Source organism: Rhinoderma darwinii, chromosome 1 (genome assembly GCF_050947455.1).
Source record: "Rhinoderma darwinii isolate aRhiDar2 chromosome 1, aRhiDar2.hap1, whole genome shotgun sequence".
NCBI classification, from domain to species: Eukaryota; Metazoa; Chordata; class Amphibia; order Anura; family Rhinodermatidae; genus Rhinoderma; species Rhinoderma darwinii.
In genome coordinates, this window is record NC_134687.1 from 81269871 (window position 1) to 81290050 (window position 20180).

Below are 20180 nucleotides of genomic sequence, written 5' to 3' on the forward strand. Positions count from 1 at the left end.
GAGTGGACAGTCCTTGCCAAAAAGTTGCCACCAAGGACTCATTGTTTTACGCCAGCTCCGCCGCCAGTGTACGGAAGGAGATGGCATACTCTCCTACCGTCGACTTCCCTTGCTTGAGCGTTAGCAGAGTGGCAGTTGCAGAGGATGTTCGATCCGGTTCCACAAACACTGTATGAAACGTCTCTAAAAACAATCCTAGATCCGAGTATTCCGTGCCGTCCCGTTCCAAGATGGGGTTTGCCGAAGCCAGGGCTTTGCCAGCGAGAAGACAAATAATGAATGCTACCTTGGCCTCATCAGAGGGGAAGAGATGAGCACGCAGTCTATAGTGGATCATACATTGATTTATGAAGCCTCTACAGGCCCTAGGATGCCCATCATAGCGAGGCGGTAGAGGTAGCAAAACTGTAGATCCGGAAGAGGCAGAAGGGGAAACAGGTAATGGAACAGCAGCAGCATCCAGAGGGGGAGCAGGAGCATGTTCCAAAGGATAATGATAGAATTTACTGCCAGTAGGAGCTGTTCCTGGCATGTACGCAGGTCATGCATGTCTGTTTGCACCTGAATCACAGTCTTAGGCTGACCAGCATGTTCCATGGCCTGAGCATACTGTCATGATCTAGGGGTATGTGGACCCACTATGCGGCTCCGCCATAGCGGAGTGGAAGCTGGCCAAACAACAGTCTATATATAGCTAAAGTTTTTAGCACAAGGGTACCTGTAAGAGTCCAGACAGATACGAGGTGTAGCAAAGGCTTTGGCATGGATGGAGCTTGACATGGCAGATGATACCAGACGTGGCAGATGACACCAAACGTGGCAGATGATTCCAGACGTGGCAGATAACACACTTGACTCCAACTAAAGGCTTAGGCTCAGGAAACAAACACACCAACAGGATGCAGGAAGCAGGATATAGGAACACTGGGAGCAGGAAACAACTAAGGGACTGTTTGCAATACAAACATGGATAGACAACAACTCTCAGGCAAGGAGTGGTAGGGCGGAGCCCTTTTTAAAGACCATGGTAATCTGGGGATTGGTTAGGGAACTTTTACTATGCGCGCTGGCCCTTTAAGGCCGGGGACGAGAACGTGCACCTTAGAAGACAGTCCAGGACAAGACGGTCGGGCGAGCTGGCATCTCCGAGGAGGGAGACGCTGGCAGGAAGCCAGGAGTCTGTGGTTCCAACCGTCCGAAGGAGAGGAACTACGGCGGTCCGCAACGGCAGCTGTTACAGCGACGGCTAACGTGATAGGTGTTGTATGGTTTTTGTAAGGCAAAACGTCTAGGCAGAGGTTTGTAGCGGATAACCTAGCAAATGGTCAGGATAGGAGGCAAAATTTTATCACGGGTATGGTAACAAATTTGGAAGGCGGCAGGCACTGATGGTCTAAGAATCTGGCAAACATCAAACACGAGAAGTCAATAGATGAAATAGCAGGAGCAGTAGAGGAACCAAATTGCTCTGGCAATGAATTCAGAGAGGGAAGGCCTTTTATAACAGAGACAGCTGAGAATTAGAATTTTGGCGCGTGCTGGCACTTTAAGAAACCGAGGGTCAGCATGCACTGAGACCCAGCATGTAACATCGGTGTAGAGAGCAGATGCCAGACGCCAATGAGGAAGGAAAAGAGCAGCGTGGATTAGGATACCAGGGACAGGTAAGTACATGTCGGCAGGGAGCGGGAGACGTTATAATTACACAACGAAAGTCCGAGCTAATTTAATATAATCTAACCGAAAACAGATACCTTTTGAGATTAGGACCATCCGTATGTACAATTTGATGGAAATAGGTTTCACCCCACATAGTTTTTCAGATTGCGTACATTTTATAAAGGCGTTAAGAAGTAGGGTTATGCATGTTTTTCTAGTTGGTATGGATACCCCATAGGAAACATGTCTCCCATGTAGCAGCACATTCACCCTGCTCTTCTCTTGTAGTGGTGTAGTGGTAGTGGTCCCATCTTTGACATTTATGGCATATCCACAGGATATGCCATAAATGTACGATAGATGTGGGTCCCACCTATCGGACCTGCACCTATCAATAGAACGGGGCCTTCTAACCACCGTCCTACCATCTCTAGCTCTTGCTGCTCTCTGGCCACTGACTGACGAGGTAGTCAGGAGTACGGAAGTATCTCAGCTACGCTGTTTCCATAACTCCCATGGAAGTAAATGGGCATTATAAAAACAGCGTAGCACAGGGATGTACTCTGTTTCTTTAACTGCGGAGTTCTGTAAACAGTGTAGCACAGCGAGCTAAGCTGCATCTGTAGCTCCTGAGTTCCGAAAATAGCATAGCTTGCCGCGCTATGCTGTTTTCCAAATTCCCAGTCGCTTCTATGGGAATTGCTGAAACTGCATAGCTTAGTGGACTTGACTGTAGTACTCCCGTCTACTTCGTCAGTCAGTAGTCGGGAGAGTAAGAGAAGGTAGGACAAAGGTTAGGGGGTCCTGTTCTAGAGACAGGTACAGGTCCCAGAGATGGGACTCGCATCTAATGGACAGTTTATGCCATATCCCGTGGATATGCCATGAATGTCCAAGATGGGAAAACCCCTTTAAATACATTCGTAACAGCATATTTTCCCCTCAAGGCCACACTATTCTCTTTTCTGCAAACAGTGGCTAGAGTAAAAAAATATATATATATATATCTTCATTATTTTATTCCCTAAATCGTGATTCTTCCTGTATATTACTAGTTTCACATGACCCACAGAAAAAAGACCTTGCTTTTGTGCCCCATGGTCCTAGATAAACCATATTTTACTTAACAGATGTAGTGTCCAGAAATTTAGAACATCCCATCCAAATCCCCTACATCACCCTGTGTGGACTCATACATAGAATATATTTTTCATATTTAATCCAAGCGTCTTTGCTCTTTTCAGATTTGGTATATGAGATTATATTAAATCAGTCTCAATATGGATCAGGGTTTCAGCTGTATGTGATTGACAACCTTGGGAGTGAGGTTGTCATGGAATCCAGACTACTAATAATATTCGCAGCTCCCAGATGGCTTAGCAGGCAGGCTTCACATTGTTGTAGTGATTTGCTAACAGGATGTTGATGATGAGACTTCAATGGATTACCATCACAGGAGGGCCAGCCAAAATGATTGATATTATTTCTGTATAAACAGTGGGATAGAAAACTTGTGTGGACAAAGAAAATTATAAATTGTAGAGAGTATTTATTTTTGCTGGCCCGGTTTCGGAATATGTGTGATTTCAAGAGGACATAATCAAGGAGAAATTAAGTCAATGCACTGTAAGAAATTATTTCATTAGATTTCATTTTCACAAAAAATTATGAGAAAAACCTTGATCCATAAAGTACTTTACTGTACGTGTACAACAGTGCAAAAGAAATTGAATAGAGTTGATCAAGAGGTAAATCATAAGCTTTTTATGTTATCAAATAAATAGAAATACATTTGTGAATTAACTCCTTAACGCCGAAGGATGGATATATCCGTCCTCAGCAGCTGCTAGTTCGCGCAGGAGGACGGATATATCCGTCCTGTGATGGCGTGGGTACTGCCACTGTACCCACGCGATCAGCGGCAGGAGCACGGCTGTTATACTCAGCCTGGCTCCTGCTGCAACTGCCGGAATCGAAGCGTGCTCCGATTCCGGCAGTTTAACCCATTAAATGCCGCTGTCAATAGTGACAGTGGCATCTAATGTGTTTGACAGAGGGAGGGAGCTCCCTCTATCACTCGATCGGCGCCCCCGTAAACAAATCGCGGGTCGCCGTCGGGTTTCCATGACAGCCGGGGGTCTAACAAAGACCCCCAGGTCTGTCTTCAGCATCTGCCTGTTAGGCGATGCCAGAGGCATGACCTAATATGTTGCCTGTCAGTTTTACACTGACAGGCAATAATGCTTTTGTATACTAAGTATACCAAAGCATTATATATGCGATCGGCACATCGCATAGTGAAGTCCCCGGGTGGGACTTAAAAAAAAAAATGTCAATCAGTTAAATAAAGTTTGTGGAAAAAAAATAAAAATAATTACAGTCAAAATTAAATAAAACTACTTTTTTTGCCCAAAAAGTGGTTTTATTCAGTAAAAGTGTCAAAACAAATAACACATACACATATATGGTATCCCCGCGATCATAACAACTTGACCAATAAAATGAACACATTAATTAAACCGCCGGATGAACGGCGTCCAAAAAAACCGCAAAAAACAACGGCAAAATTCTCTCTTTTCTCCCATTCCCCCCATAAAAAATAAAATAAAAGTTCATCTATAAGTCCTATGTACCCCAAAATAGTACTAATGAAAACGACACATTGGCCCGCAAAAACCAAGCCCACATACGGCCACATCGACGGAAAAATAAAAAAATGACGGCTCTTGGAACGCGGCGATGGAGAAACAAGTAATTTTTTTCTAAAAGGGTTTTTATTGTGCAAACGTAGGAAAACATATAAAACCTTTACATATTTGGTATCCCCGTAATCGTGCCGACCCATAGAATACAGTTAATATGTTATTTACGCTGCATAGTAAACGTCGTAAATTTATAACGTGAAAATTAATGCTGGAATAGCTGCTTATTTTCAATTCTCTCCTAAAATAAAGTTAATAAAAGTTAATCAATATATTATAAGCATCTAAAAATGGTACAATTACAATATACAACTCGTCCCGCAAAAAACAAGCCCTTATACGGCTATATAGACGGAATAAAAAAAAAGTTACGACTCTTGGAATGCGACCATGAAGAAACTAAAAATAATCCTTGGTCATTAACGTGCAAAATGGCCCGGTCATTAAGAGGTTAATATGGAATATGACCAGTACCTTCTGCCTAAACGTTTGGATTGATTTGTAAAATGTTGTACTTTTGTAATGATTATAAGAAACCATATAGCCTACGTGTTTTATCTAAATAGCGCTGCCTTTGCAGGTAAATTGACTTAATGGTGGTCCTTGGGCATAGATGGTGAAGCATTTTGCTTCAAAGAACTGTAAGAATAAAGCTAGTAAAATAAATAAATGTTCAATTTTATGCTAAATTTACTAAATGTCATTTTCTTAGTGGTGACTGAATACACATATCACTCAGTATATCAATTTCCATTAGTATAAAGACTTCTATGTTTTCGGCAAGCCCATAAAGTAAACTAGGATTGGAGGGTTTTCGACCATCAACTGGCCTTTAAGGTCTTGCCACAGCGTCTCAATGGAATTCAAGTCTGGAATTACAAAACCTTAATTTTGTTTCCTTTGAGCCACTCAGAGGTGGACTTTCTTTTGTCCTGCTGCATAATCTAACTGCACTTGAGCTTTAGGTCATGAACTGATGGGCGGACATTCTCCTTCCGGATTTTTTCATAGAGAGGAGAAGTCATGGTTCCATCAATTATGACATGTCATATAAGGTCCTGCTGCATCAAAGCAGCCCCAGACCATTACCACCATGTTTAACTATTGGTGTGGTTTTTATGGTGGAAAGCGGTGTTATCTTTACGCCAGATGTAACAAGACTTTTGACTCGTAAATCCACAGAATATTATGCCAAAAGTTTTAGGGGTCATCGAGATTATTTTTATCAATTGCAAGACAAACCTTTTTGATCAGCACTGGTTTGTGCGTTGCAAATCTCCCATGGATTAAATTTTTGCTCAGTGTCTTTCTTATTGTGGAATTGTGTACATTGACCTCAACTGAGGCAAGTGAGACCTGTAGTTCTATAGATGTTTATCTGGGTTCTTTTGTGACCTACTGGATGAGTCTTCGATGCGCTCTTGAGGTAATTTTGGTAGGCCGGCCACTCCTGGAAAGTTCACTACTATTCAAAATATTTCCCAATTTGGGGATAATGTATCTCACTGTGGTTCACTGGAGTCCCAGATCCTTAACAATGGCTTTGTAACCCTTTCCAGACTGGTAGATTTCAATACTTTGTTTGACATCTGTATTTGAATCTCTTTAGATAGTGGCCGCATGTGCTTGTTTTTAAGATCATCTGGCCTGCTTAAAGGGAAGGTGTCACGAAAAAAAAAAACATTTTATATGTTGTTTCTTTTAGTATGTTATTAAAATATATTTTATTTATTTGTGTTGTATTTTTTTTTTTTTTAATTTCTTTTACTTCTCTATGGGGGCTGCCATTTTTTTTTCATCTCTGTATGTGTCGATTAACGACACATACAGAGATTGAATATGGCACATACATCCCCATAGAGAATGCGAACGGGAGCCGTTCCATTCACTATAGCGTACGCTGTCTGTGTGGGAACGGTGCATGCGCCGCTCTCACACAAACCAAAAGGAAGGTCTTCGGCAGAGCGACATCCGGCGCCATTTTTATGTGGACCGGAAGCCGCGGCCGAACAGTAAGATGACTACTTCCGGTCGCTACTTCCGGCCATATGTTCAGATGAAAGGACTAGGAGCGGAGGCAGCGGCGGCGGCAGCAACAGCGGTGGCGGCGGCAGGAGCAGGTAAGTTATGTTTGTGTATGTATGTTCGTGTTATACTGTCTGATTACCACTGTATCTAATCCTCCTACACTGTGCATTCGCTCAAAAAATGGCGGCACACAGTGTAGGAGGTTTGAACATTCAACCCCGTCCTTTCTCCTTGCACTAGCCAGGATAAAGGAGGGGGGATTGTTTGAGGACACTAGAGTGAGTGTGTCTTCTCCAATTTTGCAGCATAAAGCAATGAGGTTGCTTTACCACATGCCAATGCTGCAATTTTGGGAATTGCTCCCTCTAGTGACCAGCACATGGAAATGTTATAAATTAGAATCTAATTTATAATATTTCCTGACTTGTGAAAAAATTTAAAAAATTAGAACAAAGTGTAATCATTTATATACTAACAGTTTAACTAAAAAAAATTTAGTTTCAACAGGTATGGCAGTCATTTTACCTGGTTGTGGCTAGTGAATTTGGTTAACTGGTTGATTTAGTAGCTAAGGGGGCAATAGCTTTTTCACATAGGTCTGAACAGCAGACACCCGGGACTAACAGCTGGGAGCAGTGATTGCTGTTTAACCCCTCAAATGCTGCAGTCAATTGCGACGGCAGCATTTGAGGCATTGAAAAGAGGCTGGCAGCCCCCTCCGACAGCTCATCAAGTTCAAAAACACCTAGTTTCCCATTCTCCCCTAAAGTAATTTCAAAAGTATAAACAGTGGGAGCTTTCCTCCAGCTCACCTTATCACGGATGTGTTGTATCGTTCGTGCACGGGTCCTCGTGTCCTGTACACGTATAAGCATAGACAGAAAAGTAAGGATTGAATCCAGCGCTCAGTCCTTTGGGTCTGTTAAAATAGGAAGCTTCTTCCAAGTTTTATTTTCAACAAAGTTAAAAACAACAAAAATAGTGAGTACGGGTATTTCCAAAGTACAATAGAGGGTTTAGCAGTGTGGGCGGTGCCTACGCGTTTCTGACGCCAACTGCGTCCTTAATACCAAAATTGGTATCGCTGCGTCCGTAAAAGTCTGAACTATTACAATATAGCGTTATTTAACGCGCACGGTGAATGCCGTAAAAAATGTAAACCGCCAAAATCTCTGTTTTTTGGTCAACTTAGCTCTCAAACATTTTTTATAAAAAGTGATCAAAAAGTTCTGTTCCAAAAAAATGGTACCGATTAAACCTACAGCTCGTCCCGCAGAAAATAAGCCCTCGCACCGCTCAATCAGTGAAAAAAAAAAAAAAGTTATGGCTCTCAGAATGTGGCGACACAAAACATTTTTTTTTTAACAAAGAGTTTATTATCAATAAAAGTAGTAAAATATAAAAAAATATATATAAATTTGGTATCACTGTAATTGTATTGAGCGACAGAGTAAAGATAAGTTGTCGTTTTTACCGCACGGTGAAAGCCATAAAAACGAAACTCAAAAATCAATTGAGCAATCAGTTTATTCCAACTTCAGCCGGCAAATAATTTTTTTCAGTTTCCCAGTACATTATATGGATCTATAAGGCTGGGTTCACACACCCTATTTACGGACGTAATTCGGGCGTTTTACCCTCGAATTATGTCCGAGAATACGGCTCCAAAGCGTCGGCAAACATCTGCCCATTCATTAGAATGGGGTTACGATGTTCTGTGCCGACGGTCATTTTTTTTACGCGACGCTGTCAAATGACGGCGCGTAAAAAAGACGCCCGCGTCAAAGAAGTGCCTGTCACTTCTTGAGACGTAATTGGAGCCATTTTCCATTGACACCATGGAAAAACAGCTCCAATTACGTCTGTAATGGATGCAGCGAAAAGCGCCTGCACTTGTCATTACGTCTGAAATGCCGGAGCTGATTTCTCCTGAAGACAGCTCCGTAATTTCAGCCGTAATGGAGGCTACCGTGTGAACCTAAATGGTATCAAAAGAAACTACAACTCCTCCCGCAAAAAATAAGCCCTCACACCACTCTATTGACGGAAAAATAAAAAAGTTATGGCTCTTGGAATGCGGGGAGTGAAAGACGAAAATCAAAAAATTCCTTCGTTCTGAAGGGGTTAAAAGTAGTTTGATGATTAGAAACATTAAAGTGTGACAAATATAAACAAATAGAAGAAATTGTTAAGAGGGCAAAAACTTTTTCACAGAACTGTAGGTCACCCATACTTAATAGTTTGGTGGCTGTGTGTTGAGCTACAAAAGCAACCACCAAGTACAGCTGCAGGGGATGGGGGTTGGGGGAGATGGATCCATATTATTGTATAACAAAGGGGATGCAATAAATGTTATCAGTAGTAGAGCAGAATAGACATAGCGGCCTTCAGGGTCAACATTGGTAGATATTTCCTCCCACCTGACTGGGCGGTGTACCATCAAAGAGACGCCTGTTGAAAAATAAGTTTGACAGGAGTGCCTGATCCACTGAATCTATGATTTATGAAGACGCTGAGTGGTATCTTTGCTAAAATGCGTCACTTGCAGGCATATTATGTGAGAATAATTCCTATGTACAAGGGAGAATATTCGTACTAGTTTACTACGTGAGCCAAGTACTCTAAGGTTTCAAGAGAAAACACAAAAGTAAGCCATACAGAATGACTAATGAGAAAACAGTTTAACAAGCACTACAGTCATAATCCCCCACAGAATGTACCCATTTTCCTGACAATATATGAAACAAAAAGAGCAGAATTATTATTTACATTCTCACTGCAAACATTTAGAAATTGAATGTCACCGACAGGGCTTATACAGTGTAGAGTAACTGCAATGAAAGATGGATAGTTGAACATGAGCATGTAGTTAGAAACTGTAAGAAGAAGCCAGGACTTTTATGTGGCTCAAAAGGGTAAAGCGGCAGCCCACTATAGCGAACAAGTCCCACGGGCACTTACTTGATTGTCCAGAGTCCAGCTATGCCCTGTGGATTAGGTATCCAAGCCTAATGAATGACTGGATATCCTATGGATAAATGTTTTAAGTTCAGAGAACATATGAGTTCAGATTGGATTACGAATATCAGGGTTATTTCAAGAGTTCAGTGCCGAGATGTACTTTGTCTCTGCTCAAGTCAGTCATTGGCATCTTTTGGCGACGTGAAGATAATCACCATTATCTTCCACCAATCGGGTGGAATAAGCCATAGAATATGGAATATTTTGTTCTCTGAGAAGTGTTTTATATGAGCAAAGGTGGCTCTCTGCCATTTTAATTCCAGGGAGTAATCTGGAAATATAGATATCAGAGCTTTTTCAAAGCATTTGTCCCTTATTCATATTGTAAGGCCTTAACCCAGTTCTTAGAGTTGGATAAGTGGGCCAATAGCGGATGTGGACGGGCACCTGGAGGAGGAGGAGGAGGACTGGCAGGGATTCGGTGCACCCTCTCAACAGCAAATGCGGTTGGGTAAGATGCATTAGGAAACAAAAGTCCACAAAATTATCAGGATTCGGCCCCGCTGTGCAGTCCAACACACCTGTGATTCTAATAATATTTTGATGTTCTAAATTTTGTTGAAGAAATTCAGCACGTTTAGTGAGTATTGACAGGACAGAGGGGACAACTGCACTGCAGTCCTCTAATTTGAAAACCTGACTTTCACTCTGGTCTACCCACTTCCTCAGTGTTTTCATATCTAGTCTCAGCAGACCCACATCCACTTTCACTTAATTTTCTCCTGTCAGGGATGACTTACATGCAGCCATAGCAGCCAGTACTTGTTCGGAGACGTGTTTGAGCGTGGGCTCAGCATCCTCTGATGGCAAATCAGGTTCTGCGGCCTGTTGAGTCGATACTCTGGCTACAGGAGTTCTCTGAGGCAGAAGGGAGCAGGTGCCATCTTGACTGTCCTTGGCATATTCCTAAAGTCGGTCCACAGCAGTACTCAGGCCATGCTTCCCCATCCTGTTGGGAGCTAAAAGAAGGGGAAACTAAAAGCAATTATACGAGCGTCCCTGCTGTGTATGACTAATGCAGATGAGCCCTACTTTCTCTGCAACTCTCTGATGTATTTCTGGTGAAGGGATTTGAGTTGACGATGGCATAGGCTAAATGAAAAATGACACCACTTTAACTGTACATAGAGGCAGCAGGCAAAGGCAGCCATCTAAGCGCAGGTACTAGTAATGCTGGATAAAATTCGTTGTTAGACAGGCACAGGGGAGCCAGTCAAAGCCTGGGATCACAGGCACTCACCCTTTGTTCTGTGAGTCCATGCTGGCAGGCAGTAAGTCGGAAGTAGGAAAAGCAGGTGCAGTAAAGCTCTGACGACCGAGTAGCACCTGTACAGGTGTGTGGGGCAGCCGATATATCCCAGAAGAGGCGGGTGAATACCATATCACCTTATTTGTGCCTGGTAGAGGAGCAGAGATGCAGGCCGTGGAGTAAAATGGCCCTCTTAGCATCTCCGGACCGGTCAGGCATTTTTCCCACTATCAATTGCAAGGCTTGGGAGCAGGATTAGTCCAGGATGTTAAGGATTAGCTATCTTCGTCTGGGAGCACTCAGAACATGCAACCAACCATGTTGAGCACCCATTTTTTTTCTTCTTTTACATTTCAAGCAATTTTAATACATGACCGTTTCCTGCTATCCTTAGTACCAGCTGATTAACACCGCAAGCTGTTATTTAGTCGATAATTTACAAGTACACCCAGATTCTTCTCCACAAGTAGTTCTCCCAGTTATATCCCCCACAGGATGTACAGAGAATACAGCTCTAGTCCCCAGATGCTTAAGTTTGCATTTATCCACATTGAAAGCCATTAGCCAAAGGGACGCTCAAATACATTATTTTATCTTTTAACCCTTGATACCCCCGTGTCCAGGTCAAAGTTTCCATTTCTGACATGCACTTCTTTAAACGACAATATATTTTCAACCGCTTTGAATATCGCAACCATTTTTACTTTGGTTTTTAAAAGACTTATGAGGCTCTCATTTTGTAGATTAGTTTAATGTGAAAAAAAAACATTTTTTTTAATTTTTATATGTATATCTATCTATCTATCTATCTATCTATCTATCTATCTATCTATCTATCTATCTATCTATCTATCTATCTATCGCTGTGAGCGGATAAGAGGGCTATAAGGCTATATTCACACGACGTGAAAAAAAGGGCAGTTAACAACGGATCAACAGTCAGTTTTTCATGGCTGTTTTGCGTCAATGTGTCTCAAAATTTTAATCTGTTTCCCAACTGTCTCACTGTTTTTCACCGACATTTGCCACCCATTTTTCATGGACGTTATTCGTTAGGGTTTTTTTTGTCGCAGTCACCTAAAAACACCACAGTGCCCATGTAGATAGTGACGCAATACCGCTGTGGATAGTGCCACATTGCCCACTGTAGATAGTGCCAGTGCCCACATAGATAGTGCCCACTGTAAATAGGGCCACAGTGCTCACATAGTGCCACTGTTCCCACTGTAGATAGTGCCCATATAGTGCCACACACAGTGCCCATGTAGACAGTGCCACAGTGTTCCCTGTAGGTAGTGCCCAAATAGTGCCACACCCCCTGTATATAGCACCCTCTGTAGACAGCACCACACCCCCTGTAGATAGTGCCACCCCCTGCAGTTAGCACCACCCCCTGCAGATAGTGCCACCCCCTTCAGAAAGTGCCACCCCTACAGATTGCACCATCCCCCCTGTCGCAGTCACCTAAAAACACCACAGTGCCCATGTAGATAGTGACGCAATACCACTGTGGATAGTGCCACATTGCCCACTGTAGATAGTGCCAGTGCCCACATAGATAGTGCTCACTGTAAATAGGGCCACAGTGCTCACATAGTGCCACAGTTCCCACTGTAGATAGTGCCCATATAGTGCCACACACAGTGCCCATGTAGATAGTGCCACAGTGTTCCCTGTAGGTAGTGCCCAAATATGGTATATGGTGCAGCATGAGAAAAATCTTGGAGACAGGAGTGGGAGGTTCGGATTATGGTGGATATTAATCAGAGGTCGTTCGCAGAACGTAACGCGCGAGTATGGTGGTAAACAGAGATGAGGGAGGAGATGTAAGGAGGAGCAGCGCTGTGGAGAGCTTTGTGGGTGAGAGTAATAAGTTTGAATTCAATTCTGAAGAGCATGGGCAACCAGTGCAGTGACTGGCAGAGGGTAGAGGCGTTGGTATAGCGGTTGTCAGAAAGATTAGCCTGGCTGCTGAATTAAGGATAGATTGGAAAGGGCAGAGTTTAGTGGGGGGGGGGGAGACCGATTAGTAATGAGTAACTGTAATCAAGACGAGAGTGAATCGGAGCGACAATCAGAGTTTTGGCTGTTTCCACAGTAAGAAAAGGGCGTATTCTGGAGATGGTTTTTATGGTGTAAGTGACAGGAGAGTGAAAGTGATTGAATGTGTGAAGTAAAGGAAAGATCTGAGTCAAAAATAACCCCAAGACAGCGGGCATGCTGCCTAGGAGTTATGGTAGTGCCAAACACTGAGATGGAGAAATCAGGTTTGGGTAGGTTAGTAGATGGTGGGAAAACAAAGAACTCCATTTTAGAAAGATTCAGTTTCAGATAAAGAGAGGACATGATGTTAGAGACTGCAGATGGACAATCGCTGGTGTTTTGTTTTAGGGCAGGGGTGATTTAATGGGAAGAGGTATATAGTTGGGTATCATCAGCGTAGATATGGTACTGGAAGCCAGATCTGCTGATGGTTTCTCCAATAGGGGCTGTGTAGGGAGAAAACAGAAGCGGACCTAGGACTGAACCCAGGGGAACCCCGATAGCAAGTGGAAAAGGAGAAGAAGTAGAACCATCAAATGACACATTGAACGAGCGGTCAGAGTGATAGGAAAAAAACCAAGAGACTATATGGATAGTGACGCCAAGGGCTTCTTCAGTAGCGGAATCCTCGGTCAAAGTGTTGGCCGGGGATTTTGCTCCTAGAGAGACCCCCTGACGGTGGACAGTGACGTCAGGGGCTCTCTCAAGAAGCCGAATCCCCGACACAGAGCGGTTTGACACCGGGGATTCCGCTCCTACTGGGAGATTAGGTGGCGCTATCTCCAGGGGGGCACTATTTACAGAGGGGATGGAGAGACGTCGGAGGCTCCCTCTGGGAGGGGAATCCCCAGCCATAGAGCTTGCCGGGGATTCTGCTCCAAGATTTAGCTTAGGTAGCTCTATCTGCAGGAGGTTTTGCTCTATCTACAGTGGGGCGTGTAGTCCGGGCAGACATGAGAGTGCAGTGCTGCTCACACTGAAGTACCACTGCACTCATTAAACCCCGTTCAAGGCTGTCAACGTTTATACACGTGTCAACTGCACGGGGCATCGGCAATTGGAACGTATATAGCCGTATTGCAGTCGTGAAGGGGTTAATCAAAGGACTAATATAATTTTATTATATATATGTAATTTTTATTTATTTTTTTTAAGCGCTATTAATTTCAGGGCACTGTACATAAACAAGTTTGAACAACAATGATCTCAGCACTGAACTTGGGTTATACTACTAAAACAGAGGACCATCTAGCGTATAATGTAACGACCACATTCCTCTGTTCCTGTTGTTCAAGTAAATTTTCAAGCCAGCTACAAACTATGACATGTAACTAAGAATGACAGCTGAACCTGGCATGGCTAGAATAGATACAAGGCAAAGAGGTTTCAATGAAAAATGTTCTTGGTTTATTGATCACAATCAACATGCCTGTTAATATGAGCATAGCTAAATAGGTCAGAGAACCTTAATAAGAACATCTGCAAGGATATTTGCTATGATGAATATGCTGACAATATCTCTACATTTTCTAACCGGGCACATGCAAAGACCACCTATTTAATTTAGCAGTCAACAACGTCGTTCAGTGTCTTGCTGACTAGCAGTGAATATTGCAGTTAGAGAGATCACAAAGCAAAAAATAGTAGCCATGCTTTTTATGATCACCTTTTCTTCCTTCATTCTGCTTTGTTTCATATCGCAAGCTAAAGGGTGTGTACTAGAGTCCAGCTATTTTTTAGATGCATTTGGGAGAATATGCAGGGCAAGGGGTTGTCCATGATTAGAAAATGGGGTCTGCTTTCTTTCCATAAACGGCACCACACTTGTCAATGGGCTGTGTTTGGTATTGCACCTCATTCCCATTGGGGTGAGTGGGCATGAGCTGCAATGCTAGACACAACACTTGCTCACGAGTGGCTCTGTTTCTGGGAAAAAAGCAGACCCTTTTTTCTAATACTAGACAAACCTGTCAAGTTGTCTTGCATATTGCTGGTCCTCAGCCTATGATGGAGAGGACAAGGTCATGGACCCCTGTTTTTCAGATTACCTGTTAGGGCCTGTTCACCCAGAGTATTTTGACGAGCTTTTCGGAGCGGAAACTCGTCAAAAACCGGCAGAAAATGCCTCCCATTGATTTCAATGGGAGGCGGGGGCGGTTTTCTCCTGCGAGCGGTAAAACCGTCTCACGGGAGAAAGAAGGAACATGCCCTATCTTCGCGCGTTCACGCCTCTGACCTCCCATTGACATCAATGGGAGGCAGAGAGAGAGTATCTCGCAGAGTTTTTTGTCCGTAGCACTCAATGGCCACGGGCGAAAAACACAGCGAAAATCGCGGCAAACGACGTGTAGGAGCGACAAAATCTGCCTCAAAATCCCAAACGGAATTTGGAAGCAGAATTTTCCTCCTGCAAAAAAACTCTGTGTGAGCACAGCCTTAGACTACATTATGTAACGTTTTAGAGAATGATAAATATGGTCTGTTTTGGTTTTACCTTTTTTTTTTTTTTTTTTTTTTTTTTACCTATTTTGAGCTTTTAAGGCCATTAACACCTTTCCACAGATTTTTTTTTAAATTGTTCATTAGCTTCCTAAATTCAAAATTAGGCAACTTTATATATTCTTCATTAAAAATATCCTACTATTGTGTAGCTCCAGCATAACCTACCTGGTCGTCTGATGTTTCTAAGATCCGACAGAACAGCTCCTGGCTGTGTCGGCTCTGTCTGCACATGGCAGATCAGCGCATTCAAGTCTACTGAAAGGGCAGATCATACAGGCGGAACTGTATCAGAGTGGGTGATCACACATGCCATCAGTATAGTAATAAAGGAGAGAACCCCGTGCACGCTGTCCATGGGGAGGGAGGGGGGATCACGCGCTTCTCAGGATCAGTCTCTGTCAGCACAAAGAAGAAAAGATCCATCGTGGACGGTAGAAAGGGAAAGCAGTACAGGAATAAAGCTCTGCTGATACACAAGAGTTAGTGAAGACCGCAGCTTCCTGGATCACAAAGCTCACATCCAAAATGTATTACTTACTGGGAGGGACACGTCCACGTGAGAAATATATGTAAAAATCTTTTTTTTTTTCTATGTCAAAGGTATCCATAGCCTTTAATGTTCCATTTGCATGCATTCTGTCTGTGTTGTACATCATATCGGTCGAGATTATAAGGTTGAAAGCTCTGGCACCTGTGTCACAAAGTAGATTTTAATATCTGATCTCTGGGTAGTCTAAAATTTTGATGAAAAGTAGAAGTCCAGCATATATATATATACACACACAATATATTATACAGAATAAATATACAGTATATAACTTTCTATTTTTGTTAACTTTTAGCTACTATAGCATACTTATACTGACCTTGCCAGGCTTTGGCATAAAAATATTCAGCACAGAAAATCCTATTAGGAAGTTGCCTTGAACAAACAGCTTAATTTCAGTTCACTTTTGGATCTCTTTACTTTTTTATTTCATAATCTCTTTTTACCTTGAAAAATAGGCCCATTATCTCTCCCAAAAGGCCCATTGCTGTCGGTTGTCATATATAACCTAGCTTTCAGAATGTTCAAAATTTGGATTTTGCCCTAAGGGGCTTAACTGCATTCCTAGTTACTATCCCTCAAATTAAATTTTCTTTCAGGAATAAAATGCAATATCATTATTAAAATTGTTGCTTTTTTTCTTTGGGTTTCTTTTATTCATTAAATAAAGACATGATTACTGTATATTAGTCTCTAAAGGATAACTAAACTGTGTGTGTTTGCCTTATATAGAGTATCATAAAGACAGGTAAACTTTTCGCTGGGTCTGAAGAGCTGGCTGGTTTTTAGTGTACTGTACCAAGCTTCTACTTGTATTTCTACCAGCCTCTGTATTTGGGTGGGAATGTTTGGGTATTAAACAGCCTGTAGCCAATTAGATCAACTGAATGATTGCACAAGTACAGATTCATTTGTGGATAAATATGCTGCATTTTTGTAAATTAAAATAGGCATGATAAATGCAACCCCGAGACGGTAAACAGAATCAAATAGAGACCATACATCAAGCATTGAACTTTGATAGCAGAAGAAAATCTGAGATAGACTCGATACAAATATTATTATCAAGCTGTCTAACCACATACATTATTCGTATTTGGTTCCAGAACGCCAAAAATCTACCAAAAACCAAAATGAATATTAGGAGGTGGTAGCTATTCCAAAAGAATTTGAGATGTTATATTCTAATTTATAGAAAATTCTCTTAATTAAATTCTATAAAAACAGGTGAACATCAACATGGGCATCTCATACATTTCTGAGTTTACTGAAGAAATCTATTTAGTCCTAAATCTAACCAAAAAGCATCAAGACCTGCGTGTCCATACTTCTTTAAAAATGCAGATTTATTAATTCTATACTAAATTTAGACAGCATAAAATGTAACCAGGTAGGCAGAAACTGCACCAAATTCATCACAATGTTCAAAATTTAGACACTTTTCTCTTTCTTTTGCCACCTTTTGGAGTACTTTACATCAATTTCTCATGCTTATAAAATTATGGTACACATCATTAGTAAATCTAGGACATTTTGACTCCCCTTAGCTAGGCTGCCTTTTCTAAACCCTTTTTAAAACTTTGGCGCACTCATGTATACCTCTTTTTTTGGAGCAATATATACCACAACTCTGGTACATTTCTGGCAGTAAATCTCCTTCGGTGTATGTATTATAAGAAATGTCAGTTGTTACTGTTGCACCATTAAAAGCTTTGCTAATGACTGAGATTAGGGAAGGTTGCCTAGCTTTTCCACTGAAACCTCCCTGACTGATACAGTACATGAGCTAAAAACACTATGTCCGACTTGGAGTTGTTTTCGGAAACTTTCCTGAAACCCCGTCTGCTTTCTCCAACACAGTTGGTGGGGAGCAGGGGCTTTAAAAAATTGTCATTCAGCCGGAATAGTGTATTTTTCAATGTGTTTACAACAAAAAAATTGTTGCAAAGTTTTTTCGGCTATGTTAAACCTGTGGAGAAGTCCTTTAAAATAAGTCCTGTAGTTGGTTTGAATTGTAAATGTAATATTCATGGCCACTATTCGCACTTGGATTATATATGTTTTGTAATTCTGAACCCATAATTTTCTTTGGCAGGCAAGCTAATGAGGAGTATCAAGTTCTTGCAAATTCTTGGCGATATTCTTCTGCATTTTCCAACAAACTTTTCTTCACCATTGTGGACTATGATGAAGGAGCAGATGTTTTCCAACAGGTAGATAATCAGTACTTTTTCCATATCTACATTTATAAATCATATTTAAAGTTGTTGTTTTTTTTTTTATTGCATCTATAAAAATATTCAAAAATAGATGTTATTAACCTTTGGATGAGAACTGTCTATTGGGCAATTTGAAAGACTAACACTTTAAAGGTAAGACTGTAAAATGGCATTAATGTGGAATCTGATACTATCGAGGATAAATAAATTGTCCCAGATTAGGAAACATGTCTGTTTTCTCCCAAAAACAGTGCCTCACCTGTCCATGGGTTGTGTCTAATATTGCAGCCCAGCTTCATTGACGTGAATGAGGCTGAGCTGCAATACCACATACAACCTGTGGAAAAAAGGTGTGATGCAATTTTTTGAAGAAAGCAGCCATGTTTTTCTAATCCTGGACAACCCCGAAGTCCAGAAATACTCTAAAAATTTTGATACATTTATATCACTTCAGTTTTAAGTATGCCAGATTGTCCGAATCTTGCTGTAATTATAGAAATAATAATTTGATGTATGATCCTCTTGTTAATACGCCATAATACTTTATTCAAATCTGTTACTTTTTTTCCAAAATAAGTATTTATACTAGTAAAATTTTAAAACCCAAATGCATAAAGTACGAATCAAAAGACTCGAAAAAAAAATTGAATTTCAGGAAATCGCACAACATATCTCCTGCCCATATATTGTATGAAGCATTTTTTTTGTCTTTCCAGGATAAAAGATGTAGTTTGGAGTCAGATAAAACATAAGATAAAAGTTATATGAAAATGTCACATAAGTAGTTGGATTTCCGTCCATAGGGTAATAAAAGGTCTGTCAAGTCCAGAGGTGATGGTAAATATCAGTATGTGTGGCGCCCTATCCATACCTGGTTTAGTGATATCTAGATGTTTACATCTATACATTCATAAAGAGACTGTCACATTTCATTAGATATTATTAATGGAATATTCTCCTACTATAGCTTCACAGTAGATTTATTGTTTTGTATTATTATGTTTTAGGCGATTTATGCATCTATACTGAGCCTGCCGCTCTAACTACATAATGCTATCCGTTTTAGAAGTATAGATCGGTAGTAGGATAGGCCATCAATATATGATCAGCAGAGGTATCTACCTTAGGACCCCATCAGTCAGCAGAACTATGGGGTAGCACCATTTGTTGAAGCATCGCAGCCCCATTATTGCAGATCCGGACACAGCGCAGGCCACGTGTATGCAGCAATATCTGGTAATGAGGGTCCGCTGCATTTAAGTGAGTTGCGGTACCAGGCAAAGCTGCATGGAAAAGAGTGGGCACAGCCCTTTTGTTTTTTGGTTATCCTTGCGGTCCTGTAGTTAATTGTTCAGTTAAGGATAGACCATGCATTTTAAATCTAGGAAAACCCCTTTAAGAAGTATATTTGAAAATTACCTACTTAATATTTAGGGGAAAACAGATTTCTACTGTAAGGTCTTGTCCACACACAACGGAATTGTTTTTGAAAATTTGTGCAGCAATTCCATTGACAGTCACAGATTTTCCGCTGCGGCAAAAACTCACCATTTCCTGCAATTTTTCCGGCAGAAAATGGTGTGTATTTTGCGGCGTTTTTCACAATGCAAGGAATTGGTGACATCTCTGAAAAACGCACCAACTCTGGCCACTTTCCGCAGCAGGAATTAACATGCCGCGGTCCGAAAAATGTGCCACGCAGGTCAATTTCTGCTCTGAATTTTTGTGCAGCATGTGGATGGGATTTGCTGCCACTGTATTTTGCTGCGTATTTTTCATCCAAATTTCCGGATGAAAAAAACGCTGCAACTCCGCAGCGTGTGGACAAGCCCTAATAAGATTATGCTATATTTGGCCCCTGAATGATTTTGAGGTTTGTTTTTAGTTTCAAGTAAAGTCAGGCGATACTTACAAGTCTGCCAGGTACTTGATTAATTACTTCTTCATTTGTAAGTTGCAAGCGAAGATCTTCCTGGCCCCCTGCAGCATACTTAGTGAAACCATCGCAGAATGCGGGTTCCTGCTGCTCTATCTCCTGCACACAGATCTTTGCTGTACAGCGCTATTAGAGTCTATAACGTGTCTGCATACTGTATGCGGATTTGTAGCAGCAGGAGCTGGCAGGCTGTGATGATTTGACACAGGGTGCTTTAAAAGAACATTTATTAGTATTCACTTTTTAATTGTGTTTTTTTTATCTGCATTTTCCT

At 41.5% G+C, this 20180-nt stretch overlaps 1 protein-coding gene across 3 annotated transcripts in view; it reads left to right on the top strand.

The window, feature by feature from the left end:
- Positions 1 to 20180, top strand: part of TUSC3 (tumor suppressor candidate 3) — a 716299-nt gene that overhangs the window by 560935 nt on the left and 135184 nt on the right. For all 3 annotated transcript variants that reach the window (XM_075860043.1, XM_075860050.1, XM_075860035.1), the window contains one exon: positions 17847 to 17964. In XM_075860043.1, the coding sequence (XP_075716158.1) occupies positions 17847 to 17964 (118 nt within the window). The remainder of the gene's footprint in view (positions 1 to 17846; positions 17965 to 20180) is intronic.